We start from the raw sequence: 12703 nt of genomic DNA, 5'->3' as shown, positions 1-12703 counted from the left end.
CACCAACTAAGGACGCTATGCAGGCTCAACATGGGGGCTTTAGCCAGTCACAGAGGCCTTGTATTGCTATTAAAAGTCCAAAGGGGCCAAGCAGAAGGGATAGGTGGAAAATAAAAACAGAACACCTTGTACAGAATAGGTGAAGTCCAGCCAAACAAGAGCATTCCAGGCAAAAGCACAGCATGTGTGATGACAAGGAAGCAGTAGAGGGGACACACGTGAACGGCTCCTGTAAGGGGCAGGGACAGGATTACAAGGAGTATGTGACTTTAGACAGGAGTTAAAGGACGGAATCTGAGGACTCTTGCACGGCCACATGAGGGACCTGCAGGGTATCCTGGGGAGGAAGTGGGAGACAGCTGCCTGAGAAGGAGCCAGGTGGGACAGGGGGCAGGGCCCAGTCCCTGGGCCCCAGCTCTGCCCTGGCCTTGCTGTGTAGTCTGGCAATCCCCGGCCTTGGAGGGCCTCAGGTGTTCCATGTGAACAGGGGCCAGCTGGACAGAGATGTGGGTCAGCATGCAGTGCCCAGGGAGAGAAGGGGGTGGCCTGGGGCCCTGGCAGAGGGACCCTGGTGGCGAGGCTAGAAGCCTGGGTGTGGGAGCGTGGTCAGCTGACAACCCTGAAGCTGAGTGCAGGGAAGCTGGTGGCTTTCATTGTGAAGCAGAAGGTCATCCTTACATCCTCTTGGTTTAGAGTCTCCACCAGGAAGTTTTTCAGCACCTAGGACAGAAGCTGTGATTCCACCTGGCCTAGTCAGCTGCCCAAGGACCCTGGCAAAGCCTTCACTGCCCTCCAGGTGAGACACATTCTGCAGGGGAGGAGCAGCCTGAGGTTCCAGCCAGAGCCATACAGTGAGCTGGGACCTGCCAGCCCAGCCTAGCCAAGCCCAGGCCAGGTCAGACCACCTTAAACTGCAAAGGCTGCAGGGCCCCGCGCCTCCTTACCTCCACATCTGTCGGCCCCGCCCAACCCAGGGACTGACCTACTCTGCTCCTGGCCTGACCCACCCCAGGCCTGACCCTATCAGCGCCTCAGCTTGGCCTCGCTGCATCCTTCCCAAGGCTATTACACTCTTCTTCCAGTCCCGCACTGCTCTGCTATAGCCCGGCCCACTTTGGCCATGCCCACTCCCCGCTGGCCACGCCCAACCTGCCCCGCCCAGCCCAGCCGCGGTCCGCTCACGTGGTGCAGCAGCAACACAATCGCCACCTCTGCCTGGCGCCGCCCCAGACACTGGCGCACGCCAAAGCCAAAAGCCAGGTGGCGGACGTTTGTGTTGGAACCCTTGATGTCCATCCAGCGCTGGGGGTCATAGCGCTCTGGCCTCGGGAAGGAGGCGGGGTTGCGACCCAGGGAATAGAGGAACACCTGGACCAGTGTCTGCGGACAGTGCGGAAGGACAGGTCAGCTGCACCGTCGGTAATGGGGGTGGGGCCTCGGCTGGAGGGGCGTGGGGCGCACTCACCCCCGCGGGGATGTGGTAGTTCTGCAGCACCATGTCTGAGGGCAGGATTCGCTCCAGGGTGGCGCCCACGGGGTAGAGCCTGGGGCAGGGACATCCGTGAGTAGTCTCAGCGTTGACAGGGCCCCTGTCCTGTGCCCTCTGCAGACTTCCTACCGCGACCCCCCAGAGGTCCCAGGCCCATGGGAAGCCCAGACCATGAGGAGGTGCTTCCGTGAACCTGCTGAGCTCAGCCAAACCTCCCTCAACTGGAGCAGCCCCAAGCCAAGCAGGAGACCCCAGAGTTGGCCCCAGGACACTGAGGAATTCCAGAGGAAAGAAGAGGCCCCTCTCCTTCGGGACAGAGAGGAGGGGCAGCGAGAAAGGATCCTGAGGCAAGGCTTCTGATCAGTCCCATCTCCTGGCTGCCACTTGCCAGTGAGCACTGCTCTCCAGCCAGGGTAGATGGCTGGGGAGGGGTCAGCAGGCACCTACCTCAGGGTCTCCTTGAGGGCTGCCCGCAGCAGGGGCAGCTCCACCATTGCCCTCTGAGGATTGTCAGTGATGCTAGGGGCAGCTTTCAGGCTCTCCTGGCGCAGGGCCTGCTGCACCTGGGGGTTTCTGGCCAGCTCAAACAGTGTCATCAGCACAGGGAAGGCTGTCTGTAGGAGCCACAGGTGCAAGGCTCAGGCATGGACACCTGCCCAGACCTCTTCCCTCAGGGTGGCTTCAGGCGTGTCCCCCACCCATTGGGCAGGGGTGTCCATGCTCTGAGCAGGACACATCCCTGGAACACTGGACCGAATCCTAATGTCCATCTGGACTCCCTTCCCTGAGTCCTCTACAGACAGGGGACCCCCATCCCACCAAGGCCCAGATGCAAATCTTTTCATCAATTGACAAGCTAAGGCAGGGGCTGAGGGGGAGCTGAGGAAGGGTGGGGGCGGGGGTTAGGGCCTGGGGCTGGGGCCCATGGCTGATATGTGGCACTGAGGACACTGCCTGAGACACAGGGTGGCTGCTCTCTGGGGCCGGTTGCTGCTCTGACCGTGTCCACACTCCCTGCTATGAGTTCAATAGCATTGGCTTTGATGGCATCTGGTGACAACTCTGCCTGCAACAGCAGCTCTGCCACAATGCCACTGTAGTATATAGGGCGGTCGAGTGCAAGTTCCTGATAGACTTTCTGGATGCTGTTGTTGGCTGTAGAAAGAAGAAGAAACGCCCCAGACTGAGAGCTGCGAAGCACCCCCTATTACTCCTGCACCCAGCACCCTAAGTCTCCCTGGCCCCACCCCAAGAACTCTGAGTCAGCCCAGCCCAGCTTTTGCCTCAGCCTTGACTCTTTTTGGTAGACCTTTGCTCTCCCCTGGGCTGTGAAGAATGAAAAATTGGGCCACTGCAGTGGCCCTGCCACATGGCACTGCAGGGTCGCTGGCCCTCACCATGCTGGAAGATGCAGTCCCATGCCTCAAAGTGCTCCTCCCACGTCCTGGTGCTGGTCCAGCGGGACAGGCTCCTGGGTGTGAACATGAGCTGAACGGTGGATTTGAACATAGCCTCCAGGGCATGGAGCAATTTCAGGCCTGCTGGGCTGGGGTTCTGGCCAAAGAGACCCAGCCGCTCTCCAAAAAGTGCTAGGTTGCTGGCTGCAGGGAGGATGGCACAGCTGAACCAAAGGCAGCCTCCTACCAGCCCTCCGTGTCCCCTTCTTATTCTACTCCACCTTCACTGGATGGGACCTTCCACCCGACCTCACACCTTCTGTGGTGTAGTGGACGATGCTGGACTGGACGTCCAGGGTCAGGGCCTCCCGGGCATTCCGTAGCACCTTCTTCTTCAGGATCTGGGTGAAATCCCTTGCCACTATATCCACCATGGGGAGGTACTTCTCCACAGCTCTTGGTGACAGCACTCCTGGGTTCAGCCGCAATCGGTTGAAGCGCCATTCGGGCCCATTCCTACAGAACAGAGCACATGGCTGGAGAGGCAGCCCCAGGCAGACACTGGGCCCCAAACCTATATCCCACCTTCCTTGTCCCCAAGGAACCAGTGGGGCAGGGCACTGATGGGGGCCCTTGACACAGCTGCCTGTGTTGCCATTGTGAGCACAGTATTTTCTCTCTGAGTGGACTCCAGGTGCTGGGCTCAGGCCATGCAGGTCCCAGGGATGAGACGGTGGCTTCTGCCTGACCGTGCTGCAGGGGGCTTCATGAAGGTCATTCATGTGAACTTGCTGGCCAGGGCCTGCCTCACAGGTCACCCATGTGAACCCTCCCTGAGTGAGGACACCTCTTCTCCATGGGGGAAGGTTGTCCCTTGGTGAAGCTGCGGTATTCCCAATACATGTATGCTCAAGCACTCAGAACAGATGTGTACAACACATCAAGATGCATGGAATCACGAGCTCACACACACAACTTGCTTATAAATGTGAGCACAGATACAGGTACACATTCAATACACAGGACTGCAAATGCACACACACACATGCATAAAAGCCTGCATGCATATACACGTGCACACAGACTTGCACACATGTGCACACACCAGCACACCCCTTGCTTCAGATATGCACACCCACTCTTCCCACCCTTGTCCAACTGTCCTTTCTGCTCCTGTGCCCCACCCACATGCCTCCAGTTAAGGGCCCCCACCCAGGGGAGCCCATCCACCTAAACCCCGTTATTCCCCAAAGAATCCACTTCTCCACAGGGGTGTGGTGGCTGTCAACTGTCCACATCCATCCTCAGGCCCTCCTCCTGTCCTAACGACAGCCCATCTGCAGCTGATGGACTCAACCACACTCTTCTTCCTCTGCCTACCAACCAGACCAGGGGTGTCACCCCTTCCCTGGGGAATGATACATCCACCCCAAGGCAGTGGCCCCACATGCTGCTCAGCTCCTGAGAATGCAGGACCAGCAACCACCTGTGTTCCATGTCCACCTGCCCCCTGCCCAGGACTGGCTCCCCAAGGCAAAGGTTTGCCTGAGCTCTGGAAGCCAGGGGCACCATGGTGGATAGCAGGCTCTGGCACACTCTGACCGGGACCTGGGCCAGTGGCTGCCTTCTCAGAGCCTCAGTTCCTCACCTGTGCACGGCAGCCCCAGCGACCAGGAGGGCACATGGCCACCAGGGCTGTGCAGTGGGTGCTCCCTAAGGCAATGCCCTCCCTCCTCTCAGTGCAAAGTGCCCTGCACACGTCTATGCCACTGCCCTGCTCTGCTCGCTGCTGGGCACGCAGGAATCACGGGTGCCACTCCTCAGGGTTTGGTGGTCACTCTGGCTCCACCCCCACATGAGTCCCCAGGTGATTTGGGGTCTTCTCTGTGTCGCCTCCTCTCTTTGTCCCAGATGCCCATCCCCCCCTTCCCAGCTGGACCCTCACAGCAAGAACACGCCACATTTGTGCCCTCGGTGATGCCTGTGGGCCAGCCAGGGATCCAGGCACATCCGGCGTGGGTGCAGAGTCTCCACCTGCTGCAGCCTCTCCACGTCCTCCGGCAGCATCACAGACACCCTTTGTGTCCCTCCTATGTCATACCTGTGGGACAAAGCACAAAGGCCTGCGGGCAGGGCCACATCCTGGGTCCTGCTCTGCAAAGCCAGTCCAGACTGTCTCTTATCTGACCTCCCCACTCTGGACTAGAGATTTCACAGCAGGAAGTCTACCCTGCTGTCTACCCCAAACCTCTCCAACTCCAGAGCTTCCGAGTTCTGTTCTCTGGCACGAGCCCTGATTTGCCGTCTCCTCAAGAGGAGCCGTGATGTCCTCTGGTGAAGACAAGGACCCACCGCCCACTGGGCTCCCCCTAGTCTCCCCCAGGATACAGAGTGAAGGGAAGGTTCTGGGTGTCCTCAGTTAGGAGCAGGGACGGCTTTACCTGAAAATTGGCCCCAGCTCCTGGAAGTTCTGATGCATGTCCAGGTGGAGGTTCTCATAGCCCTGGTCCTTCCAGATCTGCAGCATCTTCATCCAGGTGTTGGTGCGACACTGGGGTATGGCTTCGAAGGGCAGCACCGCCTTAGGGGCCACAATGGCTCTGGTGCCCAGTGTCCGTGGTCCTCTCAGGGATAGACAGGGCCCCACCAGCCACACACCTGCCTTCGCCCTGAATGCCATCCCAATGCTCCCTCTACGAGTGCCCAAATCCTTTTATTTATCCCAGGGACCTGCACTGGTGGATGGATCACGTCATGGAAGAAACCGGACCTGCCTGTAAACCCAGGGCTGAGGTCAGGGCTGAAGCAAGGTCTGTCCTGGGGTGCATGGGGGTGGAGGTTGGGGGAGCAGCCTCTCCCTCTTCCAAGGCAGATCAGAGGATGATGAATGTGCCCCTTATCTTTCCTGGGACCTTGGATTATTCATCTACCTCTTGCAACATGCAGCGTAGAGGAAAGGGGAGAAGAATGGGGTTCACTAAAGTGACCCACTCCTGCCTGTGCCTGCCCTCCCAGGCCTTGTGCTGGGCCTGCAGTGGAGACCTGACCGGGCTTCATCATCATGGCAGGCTCAGCCCTGGGGCCAATTCAGTGAGTGCAGGGGCACAGTGTGTAGGGGGATTCCCTGTGTATTCCGGGGCTTCGCTGTGTGTCCCGACACGACCCAGTCTTGGCTGGCCTTGCAGGTGCAGCTAAGGGGCAGAATGTAGCCAGGAGACATTGGTCCTTCGTGGGGCTGGGGGTGTTAGGAGCCACCCTCAGGCTGAAAGACGAGACTGCAACTTCCCTGGGCTCATCCGTCCCTGTGCAGGGGCCTGTGGCAGCTGTTCCCGACCCGGCTCGCTCACAGCACATGGCCCTGGTTCAGATTCAGAGCTCAGGCAATGAGAGATGGTAACGTCTGAGCTGCGGCACCGTCAGGGCCCCACTGTCCCGTCAGCTCTTTGCGGCAGGCACACGGCCAGGGCTGTCCCTCGGAGGGTGGGTCTGTGGCGTGGTCCTCATGTCGTCCCCCTGAAGCGTGCAGCAGTCCCGGGAAGTAGGCATTGCTGCCGCTGTCCCAGGTGTTCTGTCACCTGCCTTGTGCCCCAGGGAGGGGCCTGGGGCTCTTGCCCTCAGCTCTGTTCAGCTGTGCCTTCGGAGCCCACCCCCCCATCCCCAGTCTGAGGCCGGGCTGCCCAGATCCAGATGGCTGTCCCTCTGCTGTCTCCCAGCGCCTTCCGGGGGGCTGTGGCCTCTGTTGCATAGCCCAGTAAGAGGTGAGTTCTGCTGCCGGGGCTCTGCCTCAGCTCTCCTTGCCACTGACTCCCACGCTTGCAGTCACAGCATGAAAGAGGCACCCATGAGGCAATCACGGCCTGGGGGCGCTCAGCCTGGACCAGGCACGGGGAGCATGCTGGGCCCTGCCTTCCCTGGCCTGTGCTGCCCACCAGGGGCCCTGCCTCTGCCTGTCCACTGGGGAGACAGTCTGGCCCCACCTGGCACTGCCCTACAGTCTCCCCTTGGAAAGATACCCCACATCCACTTGGGGCAGGCACCTGGCCAGGAGGGGATACCAGGGTTGCTGATGCCCTGGGGTGGCCCGGGGTGACGCTAATGCTGGTGGGGCCCTCCACCAAAATGTTCATCAAAGGTAAGTGGGGACAGACTCAGGGGGTGAGTGTGGGCGGGAGAGCCACATGCCACATGGGCCCCAGATTCGTGTAGCACAGCTGCTCAGAGGACCACAGTGTCTGTGGGATCCAGGCATCTCGCCCATCAGTGATCCCATGAGCGCAAGTAGGGCACTTTGAGTGTGTTTGTCACGTGACTAGAGAAAGCACAAGGTGCTAGCCGGAGAGATCCAGCTGGGGGAAGATGCCACCACACCTGTCACAGCAGGGCTGAGGCGGCGTTGGGAGGCGCTGACCCTTCATCACTGGTGGCTGCGATCTGGGTCTCCGTAAGGTGGAGGGCTGGGTGGGCGGCCTGGGGTGCAGCCGACTGGCTTCACCAGGGAATCATGCTGACAAGGACGGCAGAGACGTGGGTTTTGCGTGTTGTTCATGATTAGAGCCATTGTGTGGGGAAATGGGATGAGTGAAGCTTGTGGTCCTAAGTGGTTGGTCTTGAGGTATGTGTAGACTGCGGCCTGCAAGTTCCTGGTGTTTCTTCAGCACTCACGTGAGTTTCTTACTCCCCAGGAGGGGCCACGTGGGAGCCCTGGGCTGCACGGACACAGACTTGGGGGTAGGGATTTGTGCTGTGTCTGTAGGGAAAGCCTGGACTCCCCAAAGCCTAGAGGGAAGTGGGGCAGAGGCCCTGGCAGGAGGAGGGACCAGGGTGAGAAAGGAGGGCTGAAAGGGCTGGCGGAGCAGGAGGGTGGCATGAGGGTTTTAGCAGGAATGGGCCAAGTTTAATATTTTCTCATTCAACCCCTTCTTCCCACATGTCCTTGGGCGAGCCTTTAGCAAGGGGTGGTACGTCAGCTGTGGCCTGGCCCTGAGCATGACCATCACGGAAGAGTGATGTGGCCTTCTCAGCTCCTGCACAGTAAGAACTGTGCCAGGGTGGGTGGCGGCAGGCAGGCAGCCTTCCCTTGGCTGCAGCGCAATCCTCACTGCCTTGCTGGACTCTGCCGTGCTGCCCACGCCTGCCTGTGCCCTCCTTCTAGCAGCTTCTGCAAGGCGTCAGGGCTCTGTGAGCTGCTCTCATGGGTGGCCAGCAATCACATGGACTGTGTGGAGCACGCTGGACTTCTATCATCCTGCAGTCTTCTTCCCTGCTTGGCCATGAATGTGGCCAGGTCCCCTCCTGGGTTGACTTCGGGCCAACACAGCGTTTCTAAGAGGAACACATGCGTGGTTTCACCCTAACTACAAAGAGCCTCGTGCACAGACACCACCTGCGGCCAGTGTCCTGTGACCCTCACGACTAGATCCTTGGATGCCTGGGAGAGTGAGGCCATCTATGAGGGAACTTTGGGCATCTCTGCCTCTGCACCTTCTCTGCCAGAACCATCTCCTAGCCCTGTGACTCTCAGTCACTCTGTTTCCCTTCGCTTTTGAAAGTGCACAGCTGACCGCCAGGCAGAGGCAGCAAGTACCTCTCCCCTCTGTGGGACTGTCTTGGGTTACCCTTCAGCACGTCACTTCTCAAGCTGTAGTGAAAGAATAATGCCTGCAGAGCTTGTCCGAATGCGTGCTACCAGGTGCCACCTCAGAAAAAGTGCCGAGGAGGGCCAGATCCCAACAACATGAAGTTGTATCAGTTCCCCAGAGCGATTATGATTCAGGCAGCCTTCACATCACTTTCCTCTCTACCTCTGGCTGGACACTGCAAGGGGGCCGCTGGGGGACTGTGGGTTACAGAGAATTGTGGGGAGGGGAGCACTTCCATGTTGGCTTGGGATGAGGTGGAGCAAGGCCAGGCACAGCGCAGTCTGGGCAGGGGCAGAAGAGCAGCATTCACACAGGCAGTGCAGGGAGACAGACAAGAGGGGGCGCCCTGGGCAGGAGAGGACACTGTTCAGCAGACATTCCTTAGCCAGGTCAAACCAAGGTGGAGGTTGGGAGTGCAACATGGAAGGGCTGTCAGGCAAAGGGATGAGGAGGTCAGACTCGATGGAAAGCAGAGAGAACAGAGTGGGCAGGAATGCCCCTCCTGTTCGTTCACACCCAGTGAACATGAGTCCTCTGCCTAGCCGCTCCCCGCCTGCTGTGTTTTCTGGGCCTACTCAGGCTCCTCTTTCCTCCCCTCAATAAATACTAGCAATCCGAATTTAGCAATACATAAAAAGAGTTATAAACCATGGACAAGTGCATTTGTCTCAGAAATAAAAGGTTGGTTTAACATCCAAAAATCAATTATTTTAATAGTATATCATATTAGTAGAATGAAAAACAAAAGTCACAGTCTCATCTCAGTAAATGTAGAAAGTGCATTTGAGAAAGGCTAACACCATTGTCATGATGAAAATACTGAACACCCTGGAGGTAGAAGGTAATGTTTTCAACCTGAGAAGGGCATCTGTGAAAGCCCAACAGCTGACCTCCCATGTAGTGGTGACAAGCTGGCTGCTTCCTCGTACATCAGGTCAGGAGCAAGGACGTCTGCTCTCACCACAGCTAGTCAGCATCATGCTGGAGGTTCCTGCCAGAACAAGCAGGCACTAAAAATAAATAGAAGTCGTCTATATGGGGAAAAAAATAGAACTGTCTGTTCACAGATTACATGACTTTGTATACAGACTGTCTTAAGAAATCCAGTAAAAACTTGTATCTAATGAAGTAGTTCAGCATGAAGATCAATACACAAAAAAATCACTTGGCTTTCTCTACACTGTGATGAGGAATGATGAACAAATCTCATTTACTGGATCATCGTAAGTGAACGCAGAATGAATGAAGGATGCTGGTCCTTTTTGACAGAAGTCTGACAGCCTCCGCATTTGCCAGCAGATTAATAAACTTCTCCTTCTCTTCAAACTGCTCATCCCTGTTTTTCTCAGTGGTGTCGGAAGACCCGTGCCAAGCTTTCAGCATCAGATTTTGGCTTTCCTGGGTAGGCCTATTGGTGCCCCAGGGGAATTTTCCAACACCTGCAACTGCTGTGAGAGGCGTGAGCAGCCTGGGTCAAAGCCATAGGTCTTTGCAGGCAGGAGCAACTTCTTTTCAAGGTGAGAGACCAGGTACAGCGCCAGCAACTGCTCGAGCCTGTTTAGCTTCTGAGAACTCCTGCCTCTATCTCATCAAAGTAGACTCAGCTCCCCATAACTTGAACAGAGTTGGGAAGGACATGGATTTGGACGGTATGTAGGCCCCAGGCCTTTCGTGTGAGTTCCCAGGGTACACACTGAGATCCTGATTCCACCCATATTGGCTGTGGGGGGGTGTGGGGGGAGCTTCAGACCTGCTATTTGTTGTTTGTTTCCAGGGTCCTTTGGGGGGAGCCTGCTTTGAATTCAGAGCTCACTTGCAGTTTCCTGCAGAACAGGGGGACTAGGCTCCTGTTTGGGAAGGGTTTATCTTCCAGGCCTGTGGGGGCATTTGGGACATGGTCTGAAGTGCCATTTCACGTGATGTTTGTCCCTTGTCTTGTCTGTCATTTGTGAGTTTTATTGCCACATAAGAAAACTCCATCTCAAAGACCCTTGGGGAGAAACTTTAGAAAGAGAATGGTGTTAGGCCACAGCATTTTGGGTTGTGTTGGGAATTCCCTGTATTTGATAGTTTGTGAATTTTTGTGACACTTGCCTGGTGAGTTTTTGTGCTGTGATGTCATTTTCATGGAGTGTGAGGGAAGTTGTGGCTGCCTATTTGAACTGGAGGCATATTCTGTCTTTGTTGGCCGTTGGCTTGTCTTCTTCTGGAAGACTTCTGTTCATGTCTTTTGCCCATTTTTTGTAGGTTGTTTGATTTTTTTCTGTGAGTTCAGCCCTTTATGAGAAATGTGCTGTGTGGATGGTTTTTCCCATTATGTGGGTTGTCTGTTTGCTTTTTGATTGTTTCCTCGGCTGTGTGGAGGCTTTCTGGTTTGATTGGGTCCCATTTGCTGATTTTCACTGTTGCTGTGATTGCCTTTGGGGCTTCTCTGTGGATTGTTTGCCTGGGCCAATACCTGTGGGAGTTTTTCCAGCATTTTCTCCTGGAATTCTTATGGTTTTATGCCTTAGGTTTGAATTGGTTCTCAATTCTGAGTTTTGTTGGGGATGAGAGATGCGGATCCCATTTCAGTCTTTCACACGTGGCTGTCTCTTTCTCCCAGCACCATTAGCTGAGTGGGGATTCTGCATCCCAGTGTGTGTTGTTGTCTTCTGTGTTGGGGCTTGGATGGTGGTGGAGGATGGCTCTGTATCTGGGTTTTCTGCTCTGATTCTTTGTTCTGTGTCTGTTCTTATGCTGATGTCATGCTGTTTGGTTGCTGTGGCCCTGTGGTGTGGCTTGGAGCTGGGTAGGGGTAGGTGGTGCCCCCAGTTTGTCCTTTTCGCTTGGGGATGCTTTGGCTATGTGGGCTCTTTCCTGGTTCTGTGAAAAACGTGGAATTATTTTTCTAGATCTGCAAGAATGATGTTGGTATTTTGGTGGCAATTGCATTGGGTCTGGGGATCACTTTGGGTAGCGTGGATGCTCGACAGTGTGGATTCTGCTGGTCTCTGAGCATGACGTGTTTTGCATTTGTTTGCATCTGCTGCGATGTCCTCTTTGGTAGTTTGGGGCTCTCCCTGTGGAGGTCTTTTGCCTCCTTTGTTGGATATATTGCTGGGTGTTTTGCTTTTCTTTGTTGCTGTTGTGAAGGGTGTTGAGTCTTTGGCTTTGTTCTTAGCTCGACTGTTGTTGGGGTGTAGGAATACTACTGATTTGTGTGCATTGATTTTGTATCCTGAGACATTGTATCTAAGATGGCCAATTCTTGTGCATAAGGTTTTACTAAGGGGCTGAATTTGTTAATTCAAAGGAGTATTGTCATGGAGTGTCTTGACTGAGTCTTTTGGATTTTCTAGATGTAAGATGATGTTGACAACAAGGAGTGATGTTTTGACCTCTCTTGTTCCCATTTTGATGTCCGGGGTTTTCTTCTCTTTTTTGATTGCTTTGGCTGGGACTTCCAGCACTATGTTGAGTGGAGGTGATGATAGTGGAAAACATTGTCTGGTTCTGAAGGCTTCTGATTTTTTCCCATCCAGTTTGATGTTAGTTATAGCTTTGTTGGATATGGCTTTTGTAGTTTTGAGGTGTGTTCCATCTATGACTATTTTTTTAAGAGTTCTTTTTTTTTTTTCTTTGTTTTTTTTTGTGATATTTTTTTTTTTTTGGCTGGGGCTGGGTTTGAACCCACCACCTCCGGCATATGGGACCAGCGCCCTACTCCTTGAGCCTCAGGCGCTGCCTTTTTAAGAGTTCTTATTCGTAAAAGGGTGCTGAGCTCTGCTGGGTGCTTTCTCTGTGTCTGTTGAGATAATCATGTGGTCTCTGTTTTTGCTTCTGTTTATGTAGTGGGTCACATTTGTAGATTTGAATGTGCTGGACCTGCAGTGGAACCCACTTAGTCATGGCAGGTGGGGTTTTTGGTTTGTGTGTGTGTGTGTGTACTGCTAAATTTGGTTTGCTAGAATTTTGTTGAGAATTTTTGCATCTGTATTCAGGATGAATTTTGGCCTGCACTTTTCTTTTTATTGTCTCCTTTCCTGTTTTTTTTACCAGGGTGATGCTGGCTTCATGGAACAAATTAGGGAAGAGTCCTTCCTTCTCTATGCCATAGGGTAATTTCTGCAGTGTGGGAGCCAGTTTTTCTTTTTAGGTTTGGTGGAGTTTGGCTATGAGGCCATCTGTTCTGGGAC

The 12703-nt window shown here is 55.0% G+C and overlaps 1 protein-coding gene across 2 annotated transcripts; it reads right to left on the bottom strand.

The window, feature by feature from the left end:
* Window positions 1-606: 606 nt before the first annotated feature.
* On the bottom strand, window positions 607-5566 carry LOC128563668 (cytochrome P450 11B1, mitochondrial-like). 2 transcript variants are annotated; one of them, XM_053559088.1, is made up of 9 exons: window positions 5328-5566; window positions 4832-4987; window positions 3203-3402; window positions 2887-3090; window positions 2490-2644; window positions 1937-2103; window positions 1466-1544; window positions 1183-1380; window positions 607-720 (listed from the first exon to the last, which is right to left on the bottom strand). In XM_053559088.1, exons 1-9 carry the CDS (start codon window positions 5564-5566, stop codon window positions 607-609), a joined length of 1512 nt encoding a protein of 503 aa, XP_053415063.1. The 2 variants fall into 2 exon arrangements, with proteins under 2 accessions (XP_053415063.1, XP_053415064.1); XM_053559089.1 differs by lacking the exon at window positions 1183-1380.
* Window positions 5567-12703: the final 7137 nt, after the last annotated feature.

Source organism: Nycticebus coucang, chromosome 13 (genome assembly GCF_027406575.1).
Source record: "Nycticebus coucang isolate mNycCou1 chromosome 13, mNycCou1.pri, whole genome shotgun sequence".
In the NCBI taxonomy this organism is placed as follows: domain Eukaryota; kingdom Metazoa; phylum Chordata; class Mammalia; order Primates; family Lorisidae; genus Nycticebus; species Nycticebus coucang.
Note: the sequence above shows the minus strand (reverse complement) of the source record. Positions and strands in the feature narration are given on the sequence as shown.

Excerpts from the sequence above, each read along its gene's own strand:
- LOC128563668 (XM_053559088.1), bottom strand. The coding sequence starts at position 5,566 with ATGGCATTCAGGGCGAAGGCAGGTGTGTGGCTGGTGGGGCCCTGTCTA. Across the intron at positions 3,403-4,831 it reads AAATGTGGCGTGTTCTTGCT|GAATGGGCCCGAATGGCGCT; the intron begins GTGAGGGTCCAG and ends TCTGTTCTGTAG. Across the intron at positions 721-1,182 it reads TTGTGTTGCTGCTGCACCAC|GTGCTGAAAAACTTCCTGGT; the intron begins GTGAGCGGACCG and ends CTTCTGTCCTAG.